The 25,081-nt window shown below is 39.3% G+C and overlaps 1 protein-coding gene and 1 non-coding gene across 2 annotated transcripts in view; both read right to left on the bottom strand.

The window, feature by feature from the left end:
* Positions 1 to 7,892: 7,892 nt before the first annotated feature.
* The window catches only part of HBS1L (HBS1 like translational GTPase), an 84,295-nt gene continuing 67,106 nt past the window's right edge, over positions 7,893 to 25,081 (bottom strand). The window contains exons 13-18 of the mRNA XM_059400769.1: positions 23,233 to 23,337; positions 19,408 to 19,498; positions 18,887 to 18,995; positions 12,737 to 12,837; positions 9,664 to 9,808; positions 7,893 to 8,552 (exon numbers count right to left, since the gene is read on the bottom strand). Coding sequence (XP_059256752.1) covers positions 8,541 to 8,552; positions 9,664 to 9,808; positions 12,737 to 12,837; positions 18,887 to 18,995; positions 19,408 to 19,498; positions 23,233 to 23,337 — 563 coding nt within the window. The 3' untranslated portion in view covers positions 7,893 to 8,540. The remainder of the gene's footprint in view (positions 8,553 to 9,663; positions 9,809 to 12,736; positions 12,838 to 18,886; positions 18,996 to 19,407; positions 19,499 to 23,232; positions 23,338 to 25,081) is intronic.
* On the bottom strand, positions 10,652 to 10,758 carry LOC132018815 (U6 spliceosomal RNA). The gene has a single exon (XR_009404597.1). It is a non-coding gene; the product is annotated as a U6 spliceosomal RNA (small nuclear RNA).

The raw sequence follows: 25,081 nt of genomic DNA on the forward strand, positions 1-25,081 counted from the left end.
AACCAGCGGTCCTGCGTAAGGAATGTGATTTAGCCATTTCACTGTTAAGTGAAAAAGGAGAGCTAGTGGATAATAAACACAACAGGATCTCCTGGGATGCTGCTTAAGGGGGATGGAAGGGGAAGAGCGAGGATTCCTCTTTTTTTTTTTTTTATCTTCCTCTTTTTACTCCATATAGTTTAAATTTCTGGTGAACCTATAGGAATATGCAACTTTTGTAGTTAAAATTTAGTCAAATGTGAGATACCAATACTCTAAATCCGTCAGTCATTTGGGACTTTGGCTGGCTTGTTTACGTCCTCAGGCCCTCCCCGCTCCCAACTTAATTGGTCTTTCCCTAAATGATCTCCAGAATGCTTGCAGATCACGCATGCAAACAAGAGGGTCTCTGCTCCGTGTGCAATGAAGCTTCAGGCCTTTCTGCAAATCTAAAACTGCCCTGTGATGGTCTGCTGAACACAGGACCAAGCCCCTTGGTCTTTTCTCCTTTGCAGCTCAAAGCCTCTGCAGAACCTTTGGCATTAGAACTCATTTTATATAACGTGGTCACATTCTTGAGGCTCCTTCTCCCTACCCAGTAAGAAGCGGGGAAGAAGTTCAAAGATGAAAAAAAAATTTTTTCTCAGCCTAAAATTCTTAACCTTTCCTGTTCCAGGTGAGTTTTCTCTTTTCTTTCTCTCGTGTGGGTGGTTTCTGGTCATTTGGATGTGCTTCTGTTGAATACCTAGTCACACATAGAGAAAAAGGGACCACCCACATTACAAACAGATACAATGCTACACACAGTGCGGGTCTGTTCCAGGACACGCAAATACTGTGTGTATTTCAAAGTCTAATAGGAGGAAAGGGTTACATTGGGTTAGACAGCTGAGGGAAGGCCCAGTCCAGCAGAGGTACCCAGACAATATTGACATCCAGTAACAGGGAAGAGAGGCCGCTATGCCTGAGATGGGGGTGCACAAAGGAGGGGTGGGTAGCAGCGGCTCCTGCAGATGTGGAGTTGGGGGGGGGGGGCAGGAGGCGGGGGCTGCAGCAGAAGCTACCCGCTGTAGCTGCAGAGATGCTGACAGAGACTGGAGACAGAAGGTAGCATCTCCTCCCTCCTCCTCCTTCTAGGTTCTTCCTAGGGCCTCCCATTGGCAGAAAGCCAGTTGGCAAGAGATGTGAGCCATATGATTTGCAGACCCCAGCCCTGGTCCCACAGAACACAGTAGCAGGGAGCCCAGAACAGAGTGATCTCAGGGAAATACCTAGCCCAGGCAGACAGACCTTCCCTAGACTATGTCCCTGGTTCTCCCACTCTCAGCTTCTTGTGTCTTTTTTTGCTCCTTCTGAACCTCCTAAAAGCGCACCTTTCTCCCAAGCACTTCATGCTCAAAAATATGCCTGACCCTCCCTTTCCCTCACCCACTTAACTGAGATTTCTCTCACCCCAGCATTTGAGAAAAAATCTGATTATGTGACAGAAGCAACAGAGACTAATGTGGATTGATTAGTCAGATTTTTTTTTTGGTCTTTTTGTATAGCTCATAATAATCCAAAAGATTCCAAGTAGAGGACTGCTTAAGGGAGAGCTTTCTAAAGAAACAGACTTCCTAAGTCTGGGGGTGGCATTTTCTGCCACATAATAGCAGAGTAGTGTGAGAAGATGGACCTAGTACTTCTAAAAAGGGTGGGTGCTTCTCCAAGCTTCCCCACACAGAAACAGGCCCGGCCTCTGAGCTGACGCGGGATTAGTCATAGTTGCACTTTGCACCACTTGCTATTCAAGCTTGACCTTGTCCATTTTGGCATAATCCAATGGCCCTCACCTTCCTCCCTCTGTCCTAGCAGCCCTCTTCTGTCCACACTGCACCCACTGACCCCCGCATGCAGATCAACCTCTGATCTGACTCTGGAACCAGAGCTCGGTTGAAGTGGGAGGCACTTCCTTGGGACGCAGCAACCAGCCTCACTTTGACCTGAGCCCTAACCTGCCTTCATACCCGAAATGCAGGACCAGTCATCTCTTGCCTTGTTTCCCTTAAGAAGACATAAAACCCTGGGGCACCTTGGTGGCTCAGTGGGTTAAAGCCTCTGCCTTCGGCTCGGGCCATGATCTCAGGGTTCTGGGATCAAGCCCCACATAGGGCTCTCTGCTCGGCAGGGAGCCTGCTTCTTCCCTTCTCTCTCTGCCTGTCTCTCTGCCTACTTGTGATCTCTGTCTGTCAAATAAATAAATAAAATCTTAAAAAAAAAAAAAAAAGACATAAAACCCTATATCCAGGCCTACAAATAGAGACCTTGCTCCCCTGTGGTCCCACCTGCCTTCCTGTACTTCTGGATGTGACCTGTTCCTGAATTCTCTGGGCTGGACCACTTGCACTCCGAAGTGGGTCCTGCTGAGTGCTGGGGTAGCGTTCAAGGGTATTCCCATTGGCAGCAACCAGGTCTGCCTCCACCCACACCCCCAGTGGACGGATTAGTGCCAAGTCTGGCACAGTAAGAATAGAGGACTCAGGACTGTACGCTCAGCTGACAAAAACTATAAACATGATCTATGGAGCTTACTCATATTCTGAAGACTAAGAGTTCCAGAATATTTCAGAAGAAGATAGAGTGTTTTCACGTCAGAGACAAAAAGCATTCCTTTTGAGAAGGGGAGGCATTCGCTGATGTAGAGCGCTCCCAGGTGTGAGGATGGAGAGCCCCGTGTGAGTTCCCTGGAGGGATCAGAGGATGGAACTCAGGAGACTTGGGAGACTCGGGAGATGGCTAAGGAAGGATGGGGAGGAAGTTAACGGGCAGCCAAGAAGTGGGTAATCCCAGGCAGAGGAATATCTATTCAGAACCCCACCTGCCTTGTCTCCACAAGAAACTTGACCAGCAGACTATCTCCTCTCCGGCCCCATGTCCTTCTCCTCCCTCCTGGTTCTGCAGTCTTTCCATGAGCCCATCTCTCCACTATAATAGGGGATCATGGGACCAGGGTGGAGGAAAGCAGGAGCCTGGCAGTGGAGGTGTGTACCTTCTCCAACAGAACATTGCTCCGAGAATCACAAGATTAAACCCAGTTGATGGGGTGCCGAATTGATATTTAAAAAGCCACAATCTACTTCGTATCCCCATATTTAGGTATAATTTAATTGACCTCTTTATGTGGTCGGTTTTACACTGCTACTTCTACCTATTTCAGTGATTTCCATGTAAGAAAAAGTCACTTCTGAGAGCTAGAAGCTGGCCAGGGCCTCACAGGCAGGCCATGGTGTTCTTCTGTCAAACATTAACAATTCCTAAATCTCTGACGTCAGACTAGGTCGCTCTGTGATCACCCCTGAGGGAAACCCCAAGTACTGTGTAAACCTTAAAAATGATGGAACTACCCCCTCTTGTGGCGAACTTGAGTGACTGCCGTCGCTGTGCCGTGTTCATTGCCCTGGCCTCTTAGATAAAAGTGGGTCCCTCAGCGGCAGAATTACTCCCTTTCTGACAGCACCCAGTCCAGAAGAAACCCTTGTTTACTTGAGCCCTCCTCAAAATTACCTACTTCCACATGTCAATTCTTTAACAGGCCCTCCTTACGCCTTCTTACTGAGCTCCTTGTCCTCTGTGGTCTGTGTTCTCTCTTGCTGCAGCAAGCATCAATAGAAATAATTTTGACTAGTTGTGCCCTGGTGGTCTTTGACAGATGACGGGCACCAGCCTATGCTTGCTGCATAATATTCTGTCACGACCTCCCTAATTAAAGCTTTGGACTACCTCCATGATCTGAGCATTTACATCCTGCCTCCCCACTTCCTTCACCCCTCTCCCACAAGGACATCTTACCCTCACTTGTAAACAACACACAGGTAAAGAATGGGTTCATGGGTTGCATTCCCTCTAACTTAAAGTTTTATATATTTAGCTCCTGTGTTCCTTTGTCTTTTAAAATTTAGTGCTGCAGAAAAGACTGGGGTTCATTTTTTGTTGCTTTGAAGATGACTTTTTGGGGAGCTTTGTTTTGGTCCCAAGATTTGTTTTAATCTTAGAAATGTAAAAGTTTTAACAGAAAAAAAATGTGATTGTAATCCCTTTGTAATGTTTTCCATAAAAACATCATACTGTCTTCAACTGCAATCTTGGGGTCTATCATTTTCATCCATCTGTATCTAGACTGGTTTCTGAGGAAAATTTCAGCTCATCAATTCACTGTATGCAATTAGTATCTATTTTTACAGGCTTTGGATGTTGCTATTGTGATTTGGGTCCCCATGCCATCTCTTCTAACCTATTTTGATTCTGTTCTCAACCCATCAAATCTACATCTCACGGACACCATGCAGCAGTTAAAGGAAAACTTCTGTTACCTACAATGCACAGGAAAGAAACGTTTTTGCCTCCACCTGCTCAGAACCCTAAGCGTACTTCTGCTTTTTCCATGGAGCCGTTACTATGTTTCATAGTCATCTTTAAAAGAATTCTATGTAAGCCCAGTGCTGGCAGGCGAGAATGCAGTGAGTTCCGTCGGCCATCTCGGCCATCACATGTCCGTGCGGGTGCTGGCAGAATCCCTGGCAGCCAGTTGATTTCCTGGCCCCATTCTGAAATGCAAGCACAACTGAATCCCCAAGGCTTATGAGCTCACCCCAGGTCAGGAAATTCTCTGTCCAACGTAGGGCTGTGTCTTAACAGACAAGAGGACAGACAGAAGCAGTGCTGAAGTTTGCTTCCCTAAGTTTTCTTTTTCCTTCACTATAAAAATAGCCCTGCACACACAGCATTAGAATAGAAATAAAAACTTGTAATTTTCGGACAATGCAGGCATAAGGAAATTAAGATCATTTGTATTGCTATCACCAGCATTAATTCTCACAATCACTTAACAATCGTTTATGTGCTAGGGACTAAGACCAATAATGAAATAATAAACAGAAAAGGTCTCTTTCCTCTTGGGACTCAGATTTCAGTAGGAGAAAATAGTGAATTATACGAATAAATGTGAAATTGCAGCCCTGAAAGTGTTCCAGGGAGAGGAACGGGGTCCTCTGAAAGCGCATACCAGCCCACCTTCTGCTACTGTAAGCAGAGTCCCGGGGTTCCCTGGGAAAGTGGTGCAGAGCTGGCCCACAGGAGCCAAACCTCACGCTTCACCTCGAATTCCAGTTGATCCTTATCATGCAGTTACATGCCTCAGTCTCATCAGTGTTTTCTAAAATCTTGAATAGCTTTGGCATTTTCAAAGAACCAGACTATTATTCATCCATTCTACTTCTTCTGAGATCTCTGATACAGAAGGGCTTTTGATGGCTCAAACAAAGGTTACCATTGGGCTCATCTTGCCCCTGGGACCCGTCCTTCGTGTCAGCGTGACGCTGCGGGCTTGTGCCAGTTCTGGTCCTACTGAGAAGATTCTCACTCATGTGGCTCTTCTTCCTGGAGGTGGGTGGGTTCTAAAGAATGTTTCTCACTGTTGGTGGGATTTTAAATGTTGCTCGTTTGGAGGCCACAAGCTGCCCTCTTGGATGATTTTGCCAAAGCAAAACCTGTCCCCCCCAACCTCCCCCACTATTTTCTAAACAGGCAGGTGGGAGACTATAATTTACAGACTGAATTACTTTAACCCAAGAGAATCTTCTATAGAAGTAAAATTTTACTTCAGCATTAATGTTCTCCCTCCCCATCTAGACCCTTCTGCATTGTCCTTAGGGTACATTCCTGCTGGATGCTTTCATATTGTTAATTCTCCTTTGTAGTTTGTGGTACTGATAATCCATTCCCACCCCGGCTGGGCTGTCAGCACAGTGACCTGCACTCCAGAGCTCTCTCCTGCGCCTAGAATATGACAAGCTCATGTTGAGGAAGGAGAAAATGTTTTTACATTAATATCTTCATGGATATTTTAGAGGAAAACCAAAAAGTGATGACCCAGTGATTTTTATTGGGTCTTCTGGAATGTGTGTGTTTGTTTCAGCTGTATAACCTTGATGAACTCCTATAGATCAGTAATATGCTAGGAACATTCAAATAATTTTGTATTTTTAGAACATTTTTTTAAAAGCTACTAATACATATTTTTGAAAATCTCATTATAAAAAGATCACAGAGAGGCCCAAATAGTCATTAATAATGAACATGTGAAATAACACTGAGTCAAAATATGGATCTATGTTTTTAAGCCCAGTTACTCTACAGGCAACTGAGCAGTAAAGACTCAGAGTTGAGATCAGAGAACAAAGCCACCTGTGTGACCAAACAGTAAAACCACACATAGCGAGAAGAAACACAGTATGGGAGGCAGAGTAACCCCAGAGGAATGTACTGTTATGAATATGGGTGAAGTTTCATGGGGAGGATTTCCACCAAAACCAAACTTGGGCATGCTTGCTGCTGTATGTATGTCTTGTCCCCTAGCCCCAATCTCCCACTGCCAGCACACCTGTCCCACAGGTGGTCCCCTTAATGTTACCACCCCCCCTTCAGCAAAACCAGTTGTAAACATAATGTAAATAAAAAGACCATACCTCATCACAATATAAGAAGGAATAAAATTCATTTCTACTACTGCTACCACCATTTGTTTTATGCTATATTCTTATTTAAAGTTAATTCTATCATGACCTTACATAACATGGTGGCTGTTTCTTGTTCTTGGCTGCCAGCCCTACGAGGTCTCAATCCATTTCCCTTTCCTGAAAGCACCCTCAATTTCCTTCCCAGGAATCTCAGCTATATGCTGTGGGTAATTCACTTCACACTCAACTACAAGGATGCCCTAGGTAAAGAAATTAGACTCAATTATAGTCAACGATAAGATATTTCTAGAACTTCTGGAAAACACCTGCTCTTTTAAACCTGCTCTTGACTCTTGATGAAGCCTCTGAAGATTTATGTGTGAAACTTCAAGGGGTTCTGTATGGAGTCTGGGGGCAAAACCAACCCTGGGGAAGGCAGAGTAGAGATGAGTCTTTGCTCACACTGCGAGCTGCTGGATCTAGGTGGAATCAAAGCAAGTCTGCTGCTAGTCTTTCTTTTTTGCTTAAGTCACTGTAAGTTAGGTTTTGCCAGATTTACCAGTTACATTCCTAGTTAACATAATATATAAACAGAATACTTTCTTATCTTAGCAAGTTTATCTGAAATAACAATTACTCCAATACTTTTCAGTAAAGAAATGTGTGATCCAGGTATATTCACTGTGATGGTTCTCCAAGCAGCACATTTACGCCCTGTGCATTTTAGCACATGGATGTAGTCTTCCGCAGAACTAAGGACATGCTGTTGTATACGGTAAGTCACCAACGTACAAATCACACCATTCCCCAATAAAGAAAGCTTAGCATACAGTCTATCAGATCAGAGTCCCAGGCTCGGCTGAGCACGAATTCTACTCTAAAGCAGCTCGTACTCAGGAGGCAATGCAACAAAAACCTGTTAACTAAATATACCTTGGAGTTTGCTGTTGAAACTTCAAACAAAAACATGACTTTTACTCCCAGGGGACTTGCAGTCTATAAGGTATGCGAGATAAAGTTATCATATATGTAATTCTAAATGAGAGCAGAAGAGGGTGGCCTGAGTGCTCAGTCGGTTAAGTTCCATCTCTTGATTTTGGCTCAGGTCATCATTTCAGGGTCACGAGATCGAGTCCTGTGCCAGGCTCTGCACTGGGCATGGAGTCTGCTCAATGTTCTCTCTCCCTCTACCCATCCTCTCAATAAATAAATAAATAGGAGAAATAAAATTATGGTGAGAAATAGAGGAGATGAAATTTGACCTGCTGTTAGGAAAACAAACAAACAAAAAACAACAAGAATTCATATGAAAGAGCCAAGAAACTTAGGTGAAACAAATCCCATAAAATCCTTAAGTCATTCTTAGCAATGGTGGTAAAGAATCTCAACAGAATCTAAGAAACAAAACACAGTCTGCTGTTATGCTCAAACTAAGGCATTTTATTAAAGCTGGCTTTATACTTTAAATAATATCTTTGTTACCAAAGGGACAGTTTCCACTAATTCCAAACTAAGATTTCAAAAGTTCATTTGGTAGAAGAATATTCTTATGCTCAACACCAAACACCTTTCCTATAATCTTCAGGAAATCTTTTCTTAGTTAACTAAAAAACAAACAAACAAACAAAAACCACTCAGATTGAGTACTAACTGCCTCAACAATCCATTTTATTACTTTTCCTTAAAATGTGTGCAGTAAAGTTGAACACTGTAAACATCTGTGGTATGGCTGGAAGTAGAGTTGATTTCATGACGACTGAATGTCTTCTATTACATACTTCTGATGGTTTACACAAACCTCAGCAAATCTATTCACTAACATTTCAAAGGGAAAGCCAGTTGTTTTAATGAAAGTGTAGTATTAGCCTTTCTTTGCCATTTGGCAACTTGAAATTTTTGCAGGAGTGATGATTAATACTTCTTTGCAGCTGATTATATCATGTTAAGTTTCTCTCTTGTTTAAAAAAATAACTGCACATTGTTCCTTGAACTTGAACAACTGGATTCTTTAAAAACAGAGGTTAGCTATTTCACTGCATTTGGAAACATGGTAGAAATTTTGACCCATCATTCTTTTATCTGTAAGAGAAAAAAAGAAAAGGTGCTATAATTTAATCAGTCGCATTTTAAGAAAACAAAAGGAAAATGGCAGCAATATAATCATTATGTTAAGATGAAACTTCTTTTTTCCTGTAACTTTTCCCCTTTTCCAGTCATGCTATTTCTAAGACTTACTACAATCTCTCCATTATTTTCCACAAGAAACTATCTTATTTCTAGAATGCTCTTTTAGAAAGAATGCTTTGGCTGACTGTGAGACCATGCGTGAGGCAACACTTGCTGAATGCCAGTTACTGTGCCAAGCATTTGTGACAGCCCTTTCACTTTGCAATGGTGGGAGATAAGTTCTCATACCCAGTTTTTACAGGTGAATGAACTGAAGGACTGCTAGGACTCAGTAGGGCGGTAACAAACTTGGGCAGCTGAATACCAAAGCCTTTCACAGGTTGCAAGTGTAACTAAATTTTGATGCAACTTTAACAGAGCCCAGTGTTCAAAGTAGACATCCCATTAAATACAGTGAATAATTTTTATGCAGAAAACAGCCACATGAAGTATTCATTATAAATATAGTATTTCTAAGATTTTAGATTAATCATGATTGTGTGGAAGTACATGTAAATTACTGAAGCTTGCTGGTTCACCTCTGGCTATTTTCTTCAAAACTCAACTGCACCTTACATGATACATCTTAGATCCCTTTCAGAAACATTCATTGAACTTTCTGAATGGATTATTTTAAATGCACAGAGAACCAGTTATTTAAAGAAAAAAAAAAAGTAATAAAAGCTCTTCCAACAAACGAAATCACCTCCCCCAATTCATTTGACTCTTAAAGACTGTTCACATAATCTGGATTGCTTACTTACAAATCTATTTTTCAACAAACTTACTTAAATTCTGAGAAACATTATTTGTGGAGAGGACAGTTCAGAAGTGTCATTATGAAAAGTTCTAAAGCCCAACATTTTCTTGCCATCATTTAAAAAAAGTTTAATATAAATTTTAAAATCTTGTTCTACTACTATAACTGTATTCCCCTTAAGTCATAAGCTCTCAGGAATCATTCTTATGAAGTAGGTACAGAAAAGACACCCGCACCCACAAGCCACCAGTCCCCTCCCAATACCTCCGTGACCACGCCTGCGGCAATGGTTGAGCCACTGTAGCGCAGCATGAACCTGCCCAGCTCCTTGAAGTCTTTGTACAGCTCCAGAGCCACCGGGCGTTGTGTCTGCAGCTCCACCAAGGCATTCTGGCCTTTAGTCAACAGTCTGTCAAATAAAAGGTGGGTTGGGAACAGGGGTGGCCCACACAGGTGAATAAACACAGTAACAACTGAAAAATAAGTATTTCACATTCGATCAACAAATCAACTTTCACAAACTTCAAAAGAAAAGGTTTTTTTAAATGAAAATATATGCCCTTGTGTTTTTCTGGGTTACTTGAAAGAAATGAGAGGAATGATTCTAGATAGAAGAAGAAATGTTAGCTGGTTCATTTTACATATACTTTTTTTTTAACCTATCTTCTAAATACAACTCTTGAAGGATCTTATAACCAAATGCTCAAGGACCCTCCACCAAAGCTTTCCCTTTCATTCCTCATGGAACTGAGAGGTTCAGTTAATACAGAAAGTAAAGAAAAGAGGGATACAATATAAAATTCTAACAGGTAGATTATGTGTTAGGAAAGTTACCTATGAAAAGGATAATCTCCTACTGCCAACAGACTATTCTAAATTTCTCTTTCCCTCCCTCCTCTCTCTCTCACATAGACTAGTGATTCTTTAACAAGGGTTCAGAAGAAAATCACATAAGATTGTTCCACAATATGGTGTTTGTAGGAAATGAAGGAGGGGGGGACAGACACAGGAGACATGAGCCTGACTGTAAACAGTTTCATACAAATACATAACAAAAATCCTTGTGTGTTGGCTCATGTAAACTTACTAAAAGAATATAACCCAAAAGGGTGCATTCTGAAAAGGTTCTCTAGTTTAATTCTGATGTGCTCTAGAAGGATAGAAGATAGCAATTATAGACTCTCCTGCAAGATTAGTTCAGGGACAGACAGATTAGAATAAGCCAAACTCAAGTTTCTTTTTCTTTTTTTTTTTAAATATGGAACGCTTCACGAATTTGCGTGTCATCCTTGCGCAGGGGCCATGCTAATCTTCTCTGTATCGTTCCAATTTTAGTATATGTGCTGCCGAAGCGAGCACACCAAACTCAAGTTTCTAAGAAAGTATTCCAAAACTTCCAAACATTGGTTTTGGGCAATTTCAGTCCAAAGTCCCATTCCTAAGAAAGGAGCGCATCTAATATCTTCATTATTTGCATTTAAGTATTGTTTTTAGAAAGCCTGATTCCATTCCACATAAAGCAGTTGAGTCTACAATATCCTTGAAGTGGAAATGAAGGAGAAAGACTAAATTATATTGGTGCAAAATAAGAGAAAAGCTACAAATAAGGCGCCAGGGAAAATTACTATAAAAATATATTAAAACCTAGCATCACTGAGCAAGGACTTTGTAGCAGAAGCAAGGAGGGGAAAATTCAGGATTAGATGTGATGAGTCAATTCTAGATTAAGAATTCTCCAAATCACTTGTGTGATGGGTCTAACAACCTGGCTTCTGCCAAAAATAACATAGTGTATGTGAATCAAGATACTAGATTAAAACCCTGAGTGCCCCTCACTAGCTCTGTGAACCTGAACATGTTATATCACCTTTCTACACCTCAGTTTCCTTATCTGAAAAATGGGGAAAATAGCACGTGCTTCATAGGGTTGCTAAGAATGTATATCATGTGAAAGCAGTCATGATAGAGCCCAGGAAACAGTGGTCCTCAAGTAATGTTAGCCATTAGTTACAGTTCTCAGAACAGGAGCCACACTTGCGCCAGAAGCTAAAGATTCGGGTTAAAAATGAAGATTGGTCACTACACTGAAAAATGCACAGAACTATTGAGTCATTAAGCTGCACATCTGAAACTAACACAACATTGTACAGTTCAGTAAGTTCTTAAAATTTATCTTAAAAAATAAAATAAAGGACTACCTCTAAGAAAGAGATTAAGGAGTCCTTTCTTCGTAACTAATGGAGAAACAGGCCTTGGGTTCAGAGCAGTATGAAAACTCCTTTCTTGTAGCCAAACTATGAACCCATTAACCCCCTCTGGCCTCCTACACAGGTGCAAATGAGGAGGAACACCCAAAGACTAAAAAAGGGGGATTTTGGGTGGGATTCCCCAGAGGGCTAAAGTGAGGAAAACCCCAAAGCTAGAGCAGCCAAGCCAAACTGTGGTTACCCTTTATTGAATTAGGGTAAGAAACTTAATTTTCTCAGGAAGCACTTCCCTTGAAAAATCCCAACCTTGTCCCAGCCAAAGGGACCTGTCCACATTTAGGCCTGGATATTAATGGTAATCAGAGGGTAACAGGGCACCTGGGTGGCTCAGTCTATTAGTCAGCTGCCTTCGGCTCAGGTTATGATCCCAGGGTCCTGGGACCAAGTCCCACATTGGGCTCCCTGCTCAGCGGGGAGCCTGCTTCTCCCTCTGCCTGCCACTCCCCCTGCTTGTGCTCTCTCTCTCTCTCTCTGACAAATAAATAAATAAATAAAATCTTAAACAAAAAAATCAGAAGGAAACAACATGGTGGTGATAGCTTAGCTTAAAGCTCCAAGTGGATTCTGAGCAGAAAAATTCCTGGAAGCTATACAGTATGTAATTCACTTTCTTCTTAGAGTGTTCTTAGCATAGGGAATGATTCTCATTAAGGGAGTGACAAGATAGTTAAGAGGAACACTCAGCTGGAATTTGGAACTAGTGACTAGACATAATTCAAATTCATTCTTTAAAATGCAGAACTGATTTTTTTAAGTGCCCGTTGTTTTTATATCCTCAGTATCTAGGGCCTGATGCAAACATATAAATTTATACGTAAATTTTAATATATAATTCACACCCCACTGCCACCATCCACAACAGAAATTATATCTAGCATTCATACCTAGGTAGGAGCTTAAATAGATGTTTTGTGTTTCCTTTAATCTAGTTTTTTTTTGGGGGGGGGTAGATTTTGGGAGCAAGTAAAAATAGACTTCACTTATCACAAACAGAAATACTATAAAAATGAATTAACCAGTAAAAAATCTGCTAAGTTGCTTGTGTTCACTCTATGCATTAAAACACTCACTTTGGCTTCTTCTTTGTGACTTCACCTGTGCTTTTGTTTAAGACACTAATCAGTCGTTTAATAACGGCAGGTTCACTGACAGTCTGGTAGTGTAACAGCACCTAAAACAAAAAATTGTCACATCAAAACACCCTTTACTGTACATCTGTGGCCTTTCACTCTGACAGTCACCTGTCATCATGTTATTACAGCCAGCGCTCCCACTGGGAACTTCCAGGGTCTCCAGCTGCTTCCTCTAAGTCCCAGCAGTTTGCCCAGGGTGCTCCCTAATTTACTAAGGCAAAGAGGTCACGGAGCCGATTCCAGGTTCTCCTCCACCACACCTCACTGTGTGAACCTTAATAGATCATACAACTTTCTTTACAGGACACGATCAGACAGTGCCCCATGGAGGAGATGCTTGAGGAGATGCTCAACAGATGCAAACTGCTCCCTCATGAGAAAGAGGGAAGGGGGATCTTGTCACAGTCAGCAAGACTTAATGTATTCACTGTTGGATAATGAGAATAAAAGACTATGTCGGAGGGTAGACAAGCTTTGAAGTTGGGACGGATTCTACAGTTTCCAGGGGTATGATTTAAGGCAAGTCCTTAAAGGCCCTTTACCCCCAACACCTCCAGCCTCAGGCTCCCCACCACTGAGGAAAATCAGATGATGGTATTTTGAAGCGGTGCCCAGGACATGGTAAACATTCAGTTAACTGATGACCTCAGATATTTGCTATTACTGTTCATGTTTTATGTGTAAGGAAGTTTAATATCAAAAAGGCAAAGTGACTTCATGTGGCCATGGCGACATGTTTCAGAGGTGAACTTTACACTGAGGTCAACTGGAGGCAGAGCCAGACTGGCTATCCTGATTTAAATAATAAGCACTGAGTGTGCAACCTGTCCGCAGTAGGGTAGTGGAAAGACCAAACACTAAGGAAGTGGCAAAGCTAAAGTTTAACTGGCTTGAAGTACCATTTTATGCTGCTTGCTTGAAGAAACACTGACACTTCTACTATGAAACTTCCTGGCTCAAACATACGTATGCACATTCAGAAAATAGAAATACCTGGTGGATCTATGGATCCACAATCCTGAACTCTGTAATTTTCCAAAAACCGAGTCTTTCAATCAGCTCTTGGTTAATTCTGTCCACTTCTCTCTCTAGGACAATGCTGTCCATAGTCCAGGACCATCTGCTCTCACCCGAGTTAAGATGCAGGCTCCTTCCTGCTCTCTCTGCCACCACTCTTACCGCCTCTCACCCATTTCTCATATGTCTACCAGACTGATTTTCTAAAAGATAGACTTAATGGTACCTCCTTGCTTTTTAAAATCACAGAAACTTTAATTCCACCACAAGGCACCACGGCTCTTCTCAACCTGACCGTCACTTTCTTCTCCATCCTCATCTTTCTCCGTCTCTCTCGCATTCTCTGCTCCAGACACATAGCGCTTCCACTCCCTACATGAACCAAGTCCTTTCTAATCTTCAGGCTTTTACATGTATTTTGCTTCTGGCCAGAACACATCAGCTTCATCTGGCTAACTCTTACTCATCTTACTCTACCTCTCTTAGAGTAAAGCACTGCTTCTTACAAGAAATCTGAACCCCTAGTCTGAGATAGATCCCTTCATCTGTGTTCTGTAATCCCACAATGTAACATCTCACCTTTATTGTAACTGCTGTTTTAAGTGTCAGTCATCCCAGGTAAATATAAACTGCATAAGACTAGGAACTATGTACACCAGTGCAGTGCCAGATATTTAATCCACGCTCAGTAAATATTTGTGAAATAAATAAAAGTATGAAGGAAAAGAACACCTAAAACACATGGAGTAAATCAGTCTTGTGGTGTTCATTTTTTTAAGGCACAACTGAACCTCCATCACTCTGCAAAGGCAAATTAGTTTTGGGTTTTTGTTGTTTTTATTTTGTATTGTTTCCATTTTTTGGCATCTGACCATTATAAACTGGAAACATTCTAGAAAAATTTAACAACCAACCCTTAGGGGAAATCCATAATGCATGAAAAAGTCACATTTGGGCATCCAATAGATTCAGGGGTCAAGAGCACCAATGTATAACATCAATGTAGGTCTACATATCAAAGAAACATTTCTTTTGCAACAAACAAGTAAATAAGCAGATGTTGGCTCAGGTGTGACTAAGAAATTGGTACTGGTCTCCATCCACGGCTTGCCAAATTTGAAACAGAGGCACACAAACCTACTTAAGCTTCTTCTAATCTATTTGTGAACTATGTGTGGGTTCCATCCAATGAAGTGGATAAAGAATGGGTTGTGGCAGTATGGGGTTAAGTTTTATTTGTTTTTTATCTCCACACCATCTTACAGGTAGTAGCTCAAAAACAAACAAACAAACAAAAAACAACCCTTGTAGAACACATGAGTGAAAAAAATCTACATGTAAGTAAGTGGAAAGTAATTATATATTATCTTAACATTTAATTCATATTATATATAACCAAAGCCATCTATAATTCAAAACAGTCTGCAGCCTAATATAAAAGGAAAAGAAAGTACTGGATCTCAAAGTGGACAGTACTGAGTCTGAGTCCTGGCTTCATCACTTCTCATTCGGATAGTCACCACATCTGAGTTTCCAATTCCTCATCCTTAAGTGCAGACAACACTAATGTAAGTGCACAATCTTACCTGCAATTCCAAAATCCAAAAGATTGAAAACCTAAGTTTTCCTAATTCTGCTATACACCCATTTAACTAGTAAAACAGCACTAGCAGTAAGGCAATTTACAGTCCTTATTTATTTCACTTAGCATTAATATTAATAAGACCTGGCACAGAATGGTTAGTATGTTTGATTACAGGGTGTTGCCCATTCTCTGTTAGGGGTTTTATGTAACATACATGCATCACATCACCCTTCTATCATCTGAATATTTCTGCATTCTGAAACACAGTAGCTTGAAAAGTTTCAGGTAAGGGTTGGGACTCCACATCATGTTGTGAAAATAAAATTATAAACTATAATGAGCTACGTAATCTGTTGGGTGGCAAAATGAGCCAATTGTTATTTTCCTTATACCTCCAGGTAACCTATATTACAAAGTTATCAATGAATGTATGGTCATTTAGTTTGCAACAAGGATGCCAAGACCACTCAACAGAGAAAGGACAGTCTTTACAAGAAATGGTGCTGGGAAAACTGGATATCCACAAGCAAAAGAATGAAGATGAAACCTTACTTTACTCAAGTACAAAAAATTAATTCAAAATAGATCAAAGAGCCAAACGAAAGAACTAAAACTAAAACTCAAAGAAGAAAACAGAGGGGGGAGTTTCCTTGATGTTGAATCTGGCAATGAGTTCTTATATAAGACACCAAAAGTACAGGCAATCAAAGAAAAAGATAAAGAGGACCTCATCAAAATTAAAAACTTTTGTACATCAAACAGTACTATTAAAAGGTCAAAAAGACAACCCACAGAATGAAGAAAATATCTTCAAAGCATGTATCTGACAAGGGATTAATATCCAAAATATATAAAGAAGTGAAAAGACGCCCAACATCACTAGCTATTAGGGAAGTACAAATCAAAAGCACAGTGAGATAACACTTCACACCCATTAGAGTTTGCCTCTTATAAACAAACAACATAAATCACACATCCCCCAAAACACACACACACTAACAAGTGTTGATGAGGAAGTAGAGAAATTAGAACCATTGTGCACTGCTGACAGGAACATGAACTGAGATAGCTACTATGGAAAACAGTTTGATGGTTCCACAAAAAGTTGAACACAGAATGACCGTGTGATCCAACAATTCCACTCCTAGGTATACACCCGAAAAAAGTGAGAATAAGGGCTCCAACAGATACTTAAATACCGATGTTCAATTGCCCACAGATGGAAACAATCTTAACGTCCATTAACAGATAAATGGATAAACAACAGGGGGCGTATACATACAAAAAACAACCTTCAACCTTACAAAGAAATGAAATTGTGATACATGCTACAACACCAATGATCTCTGACAACATTATGCTATGCTAAGTGAAGTAAGTCAAACACCAAAGAACAAAACTGTATGAGTCCACTTATAGGAGGCACCTAGAATACGCAAACTCATAGAGAAAACAGAAGAGCAGCTGTCAGAGGAAAAGGGGAAGGGATAACAGGGAGTTACTGTTTAATGGGGACAGAGTTTCAGAAGGGGATGAGGAAAAAGTTCTGGAGATGGATGGCGTTGATGTGAGTGTACTTAATGCCACTGAACTGAACACTTAAAATCATTAAAATGGTAAATTTTACGTTTACAAAATATTTTACCACAATAAAAAAAGCATGAATTTAAAGTCTAACACATTCTTCTATTTTTTCTTCTTAAATTGAGTTTATCATATAAACCAAAAGACACAAATCTATTTCTGTAGTGTTAAGAAATTAGTCCCTGAAACAGTGTTATTTTAATTGCCTAGGAAGCCTTTTTGTGATTTAAAAACAAAACAAACAAAAACTGAAGGTTTCTTTCCACAAGGGGTAGATTAAATGACGAAACACGACTATTTTTTCTGAAACAAATTTCATCCGGGGATTCGTCAATCAATATACGCGGGTGGAATCGCATAAAACAGCACTGACAAACTTTCAATTCATACATATTTTTAAGAAAGTACAGTAGACAGGAAGACAGTATTACTATAGAAAGTTACTACTGACCTCTTGACCTCTCTGCCTCTCCAATGGCAAAAAAATTATTGCTGCATGAGTAAAACCACGCAGTAACCAACCTCTCCAGCTTCTCCCCACTGGACATATTGCTTTCTAAGAACAGGGGCATTCATTCATAGCAAATTAGCTGTAGTTTCTTGCCTATCAAACATGAATTCTAAATATTTAAAAATGAAATATTTTCAACTAAGCCATTTTTGGGGGAGAGAAACTTTTACTCCTTTTTTTTTTTTTAGCACATGGGAGAAATGGAATATGGATTATAAAACTAAAATACTTTAACAGTATCTTATAATTTTTATTTGATCAAACTTACATAGAAATAATTACAAAGGATTATAATCAAAGCACATGGTTATCTCAAATAAAGGTGTATAAGTATAAAATGAATTTAAATGAGCTAAATAAATTTATTCCTGACCCCTAAAACATTACCACTAACTAAATTAAGTTTAAAGGTCAATTATTATTCTTGTCTTATTTTTATTGCAATGATGCATCAAATGGTGAAAACAATCTATATTTCCAAAGGCAAGTCATTTAATTCCACGGAGACACATTTTTTTTGTCCTACAAATCTGTGCTACATAGGCTGATCAAGAAAAGAAAAGCCTAGTCTAGGGGAAAATGTCATCTGTTAAATGGCAAAAACAAAGTATCAAACTATAAACAGAGTATGGCCCCCAAACATCTGAAAAAAAATTACATGTAAGAGAAGGAACCCATGTAATTCACAAGCAGTATGTATTCTAAGTAACATTATAGTATAAAATCCTCCTCCTTCCCATTAATGTGTATGTTTAAATGATGCTGGACAATAATAATCTACCAAATTAACCTCACAGCCTGCAGGGTTTGAACGTGTTGCTTCAGCCCAGTTAAAGTTAACTCTGTGGCAAGCATCCCTAGAACAGACTCATAAATACCAACGTGCACACATTTAAAAAAAAAAAATCGCTAAAATGTAAAGTGTAGAGATAATTATGTATTATGTAATTACAGAATATTCTTATCTTTTGTGTGTTTTCCAAAGTTTTATATATATTACTTTTATGATAGGAAAGTACTATAAATAAGCATACTAAAGCAAGAACAGAAAGACACAATCTGAGAAGCTTAGTCAAATAACCTTAAAACACAATAAAAAAATCTACCACTTTCCCTAGATGAATTTGACTATTATTATCATTAGTTTGTATCCTACTGATTATAGTTCTTCTTAATGCCTCTTTGAAAAAATCCCCAGCCTCAAGGACCAAAATAAAAAAGTAAAAATGACTTTCAAAGTCTAATGTCATATTTTTCTGGATTAGAATATTAAGATGTTACTTGAAAATAACTAGAGCATTATCACTTGAAAAGTAAGTTACTACTTTTTAGGATGAAGTTACTTTGAAATTTACTTTAAATCAACGATAACAAACATTTCAAAACTTACAGGAAATCCTTTAGTGATAGGAATTTCAATATTAAAGATGAGGATTCGAGCTCTGAAACGAGTACAAGCTTTAATGGGTTCTTTGGGGCCACAAAATATGCAGCCAACACTGTAACAAAACAAAACAAAAGAAAAAGAGAGAAGGTAGTTGGAGGAAAGGTAAGTATACATCCAAGAGCAATACCTCTAAAACCATTTACAAAGGAAAACAATCAAGTAAATTGGGGACTTTTACTAAACACTCCCTTTTGGGTTAAAGCAAAGCTTTATTAACCTTACACCATTTTTATACATTATAGTTTTCATTCAAAGGACATGTCAAGTACACATGCTGCATGTATTATTTTCAGTTTTAAACAGGTTTTGCTCATCATTCATATGTTTCTACGAGTGCCTATTTTTGGCCAAATGAAATTCAAAATTAATACTCATTCTTTCAGTTTAGCGAGTGAACAGCAAAATCTATGTTTTGAGGTCCTATATCCAAAACAATGGTTGCTTAAATTCATTTTCTCACTCACTTGATCTTGATGATATCCATGCCAACCAACGTAAGACTAACATGATCACCAGCTGCCGCCCAGTCGACAGGTTCATCATGCAGAGTGATTCCTGGAAATGAGTAAGAACCAAAGCATACAGTGAAACACCTCGATATCAAATCATAACAACCAAAAGAGCTTGCCTGATTTATGCTTCATCAGTCACTACTCATCATTTTCAATATGAATGGATTGAGAATGAGAAGTGTTACCGTGAGCGTTGAGGGAAACACACTTCCTCTACACTTGACTCTTCTAGAACACCACCCTAAACATAAAGTGACTCTTACTTGTCCAAAAGAGGCTGAGTTCAGCTTAATTAATCAAAATTTTAAAACTCATTTATACAACCGGTATATTCCTTAAACACACCTATTCAAACAGTTCACTTGCATTAACAGGTACAAGCGCAATAATGCAGTTCAAATTACTTGATAACATAAAATATGGGACTAAGGAAGGTGTCCAGTAGTATTTTATTCTCTTGAACTTTGCTTTTAATTAGACAATCACCTCAACAGCCACCTGAGTTCTCTGAGGAACTCTTAGGGCATCAGTGCTCAGTCAGATGGTGCTCTTCACAGGTCCCTTCACTACTCCTGGCTCAAAAGAAATGCTTCCCAGAGAGAGAGGTGAACAATGATAACTGACTACATGAAAAGTGTAGGAAACTGAATTCAAAAAACGGTCCCAGGTGTTGCTATATAGCTTTATTACCAAGGGATAATCCTGGAGAACAATAACAAAGGGCATTACTCAGCTACCTTATTCAAAAGCTTTTAAAAGGTATCTCATATTTTCTGATTCTAAGGGGCAATAAAAGCGGTAAGTTCCTTTCCACTAGAACTTGAACCTTTTGATGAAGACAGTACACAGGCCAACCACTGTGAAAGAGTGGACTGATGTGTTTTTAGTAAATTATAACTCATCCCTATCTTTCTCAAAATACTTACTTTTTCCATGTAGCATATTAAGAAACTCTTAACTAAGTTTCCTTTAGACTTTTTATGAGTTCAAGGAGAACTTTAAGAACTCTGAGACAACCTATAGTTTTATTTAGAATTTAATGTATGTACACACCTGCATTAATCTAAGAGGGCCATAACTTCCAACAAGGCATCAGAGAGGTTCTTGACTCTAAAAAGTGTTAACAATTATGATACGAAGAAATGTTTGTTAAATTTTCAACTAATTAAATTTGGTTTTAAAATGTAAACTTAAAGTGACTATATCTGATTTTTGCTCTGAAATGTGGAACTGAACACAGGGGCTAGCTACTTACAAACAACAGAGATTGCCTTTAGCTTAAGATTCTGAGAGCTTTCATACTAGAAGTCAATTAGCAATATAAAATTGTTTAGAGGCAATCTATCAACTGATTTTTTCCCTCCAAACATGTTACACTGTCCTATATAGGATATTCATCTTCTTAAGGACCTTCTTCACTGGACAGACATCACACAAAGAAGTTCTTTTATAACAATCCATGAACCTGATATGTTAATAAAATGAAAACTTAATTTAGAATTTTCATTTGTTGGTAGCAGACTTAGTCACTTCTCTCTTTTAGGATACTATGGGTTAGTGACAGAATTGTTGAGATAGAGGGTGCACTGAAAAATCAAGTAAATGAAGCAAAAGCAAGAGTTAGAAATTGAGGACTGAGAACTTCCAAGTTGAGTTACAACAGTGGCTGTCAAGGAGTGGGGAGAGCTCAGGTGCTTCTGATACAGCTACCCCTTAAGATTAAAGATAAATTGTTAAGAGTTTTTCTGGTGGGGAAGGGACAGGAAGGAGAAAGGAAAAGAATGTGGTACTTCCAGAGTTAAATTATGATTTCAGAGGTCACAAAGAGCCAATCTGTAAGATCCAGGATAATTTTAGGATCATGGTTTTAATTCATGCTTATTGATTATTTTAAAAATTCTTATTCTCAAAAAAGCTCATTAACATACAAACAAATTCATATTTCAAAAGTGTTGTAGCTCTTGATCACTTTAAAACACAAAAGCAGAGATGTGAACTTGTAAACAATACATCAACGGAAAATGATTCTTTTATGAAAAGCATGCATTACTGGGGCGCCTGGGTGCCCCAGTCAGCTGACCGTCTGACTCTCAGTTTCGGCTCAGGTCATGATCTCACGTTTGTGAAGTCGAGCTTCATGGGGCTCCGCACTCAGTGGGAAGTCTGCTTGAGATTCTCTCTCCCTCTGCTCCTCCCCCTGCTTGCACTCTTGAGCTCTCTCTCTAAAATAAATAAATCTTGGGGCACGTGGGTGGCTCACTTGGTTAAGCATCTGCCTTCAGCTTAGGCCATGATCCCAGGGTCCTGGGATCAAGCCCTGCATTGGGCTCTCTGCTCAGTGGGGAGTTTGCTTCTCCCTCTGCCTCTCCCCCTGCTTATGCTCGGTCGCTCGCTCTCTCTCTGTCAAATAAATAAAAGCTTTTGAAAAAAAAAATCTTTAAAAAAATATGTGTGAATTATTTTTTATCTAAACAGAATTCTCATGATTCCTAGGCTGGCAAAAAGAAAAAAGTAAAATGGAAGTAACTTCGGCTTTCATTCCCTTACTCATTTTTAAATTTAGTTTAAACTCTGTTACCTAAACAGATATTAATTTCTTATAATCTTTAAGAAATCAGCTTTTAAAGTAAGAAAATAAATTCGAACAAAATGTACATTCAAATTTATGAACCAGTCAGGTACAACTCTGGATATAAGCTATATCCAGAGGAGGGGCACCCAGGTGGCTCAGTCGATTAAGCAACGTTGAGCACTCAGTCGATTAAGCTCTTGGTTTCAGCTCAGGTTGTGATCTCAGGGTGGGGAGATCGAGACCTACACTGGCTCCATGCTCAGTGGGGAAAATCAGCTTCGGATTCTCTTTCCCTCTCCCTCTGAAACTCCCACTCATTCTCTCCCTCTCAAAAGAAATACATAAATCTTTAAAAAAAAAAAATAAAAAAAGAGAAAAAGTACTGAAATCTAAAAACTTAGTATTCTCAGTATACTTTAGTTTAAAATTGTTACAAATTATTACTCTATAGTACAAAATAGATCATCAGTTTCATGTTGAAGCTGGAGGCTTAGTTGGAAGCTAGATTAAGATAAGTACAGAATTCTAAGCTTTTAAGCAGAATTCAGAAGAATAACAAAGTACACTTGCAAGTACAAAGGATTTGAAGATAGAAATAGTTACCGGTCATTATGAAAGGCCATATATTACAGGTGGGAAAGCAGGACTGTGGCACGTTAGCTCAATTTCTCTTTTCAACATTAGGATTCTCTGCATTTGCATCTTATTTTCTTAGGTTTGTGCAAAAAAGAACTTTCTTGGTATAAACATGATCAAAGCTGTTAACTTATAGTAATTCTGAAATACACATTTCAAAACAACACAGCACAGCAAGAGCAAGCAGTCTGCTTTGTTACTGTCTAGTTCCAGGATGGGGTTAGATTTAATTTCTGCTACTGAATACTATTTTAAATGTATCTGTCAGGTGTCTATACATCTGGTTAAATCCTAACCAGGCTTTAAGAATCAGAAAAAAAAAAAAGAAGAAGAAGAAGAAAATCTACCACAGTTAGAATGTTCTATGTACATTTATATACACATAGTCACAACAGAAAAAATCGTTTAATGTTTTCACATTTTTATCTTCAACAGTTAGTATCACTTTGACAGTCAGTTACAATTTCACTAAGAGGTTATTTACTCAGGAGTTAATAACTAAACTACTTTTTAAAAATCTGCTGTCTCAACTTAAAGGTTTTTAGCAAAAGAATCTTACAGAGGAATACCTTTTGCAGTACAAGTTTCATTAGGAGGCATTGCTAGTAGTCGGTCACCAGTCTGGATATAACCAGCTTCAATTTTACCAGTTACACAAAATCCAGATCCTTGATCTGCAAAACATGCCCAAATCTTACAATTCATATAGCAATGTTATCTGATGATTGCTGCTGTCAGCTACAGTTACAAGGAGTTAAACAAAACTAGCAGTGCAATGAACATTAAATAGTGATCATTTCAGAATTTTTAACATATATACTAAATACAGCATACCACATTCTACTCTAGACTTTCCTGCAAATCACAACATTCATGTGATAAAAAGTGAAATTCATTCTTTTTTCAAATATTTACTGAATGCTTACTAAGTACCAAGGCATGTACTAACCTAAAAGATGAAAATATAAGCCCCTACCCATAAAGGGTTTACTACTCCAGCAAAGAGAAAGGCAAAGACAATTACACTGTCCAGAAACAAGTATTATTTAAAATGCACAATAAAAATAGAAAAAGGTACACAAAAGAATCCATGATGAGGGGAATGACTGCACTTTAACTGGGTACTAAGAAGGGGAAAGAACAGGAGTTTACCAGGTACTTATGCATATGGGTGGGGGGGTGTGGGGAGAAGGAAAACACTGCTGACCCAGGACACTGCGCAAAGGCACAGTGTCATAACTGCCTGTGAGATGTGCTAAGACCTACATGTCACTTATATGACATGTTTATGGGACCATAGCGAGAAGGAGAAAAAGGCAAGACATGAGGCAACAGGGATAGACAAGAGACAAATTAATAAAGGACCCTCATAAATCATGCTCAGGGCTAGAATTGCATCCTCAGTTAAAGAATAGGAAGGCAGTAAAGAATTGTGAACAGAGAAGTGATGTGTTGTTATTTCTGTGTCAGAGAGGAAAGGGGGTTGACTGAAATGCATACACTGCAGACAGACAGACGGTAGGTATTTGGGTGATGAGGTAAATGACAGATAAGGGCAAAAAGGGAGAAATCTTAAGATGATGGTGAGATTTGTCTCACATTTAATGTGAGACAGGAAATTAAGGAACAAGATCCATTTAAGGCTTGGTGAATGTAAAGTGTCTACAAGACATTCCAGAGGGCACCAATCACATCAAATTCCAAGAGAATGGGAGCCCGGGAAGCACAATCCCTGTGGAGATGTCTAGAAGCGGTTAGCACATGTACCCAGAGAGTAATATACGGATCTGGGAACCATCTAGACGCAGGAGGTACAGGACCCATGGATGTTTGAAAACAGCAGATAGACTAAGAAAAAGACTGAAGCAACAGAACACTAGTTAGGAGTCAGAAAAAGAGGAGCCTGCAAAGAAGATACAGAGAAACAGGACAACAGGAGAAAGTGGGTCACAGAAACGGACGGAGGAAAGTTTCAAGGCAGATACGGCTACCAGTCTCGGAAATAAAGCCAAATTCAAGTAAGGTGGAAGTAAGACAGAACTGAACAATGAGTACTGGTTTTGGCAACCAAAAGGTCATTTGGTAATGTCAGTGGGAACATGCTGACAGGGAGGAGTATAAGAAGAAGCCAGGAAGCAGCCCAAGGAGAGAACAAAAGATGAAAAAGCATAGTCAGCAAATATTGTTAATCAAAACATTACTTTTGTATTTTGTATTTTGAATAGATAAAAGGCATTCTAAAAAAGCATTACCACATTTCTTCTACTTCTAGAATTGGGAAGCTAATAATAATGAATCATATCAATTTCACTGAATGATTTTTAGGGAAGTACCTTCATTCATCCACTTATTAAACATTTATTAAACATGTACTATGTGCCAGGCACTGAGCTAGGTCCTGCAGATAAAGACATAGAA

Source organism: Mustela nigripes, chromosome 5 (assembly GCF_022355385.1).
Source record: "Mustela nigripes isolate SB6536 chromosome 5, MUSNIG.SB6536, whole genome shotgun sequence".
In the NCBI taxonomy this organism is placed as follows: domain Eukaryota; kingdom Metazoa; phylum Chordata; class Mammalia; order Carnivora; family Mustelidae; genus Mustela; species Mustela nigripes.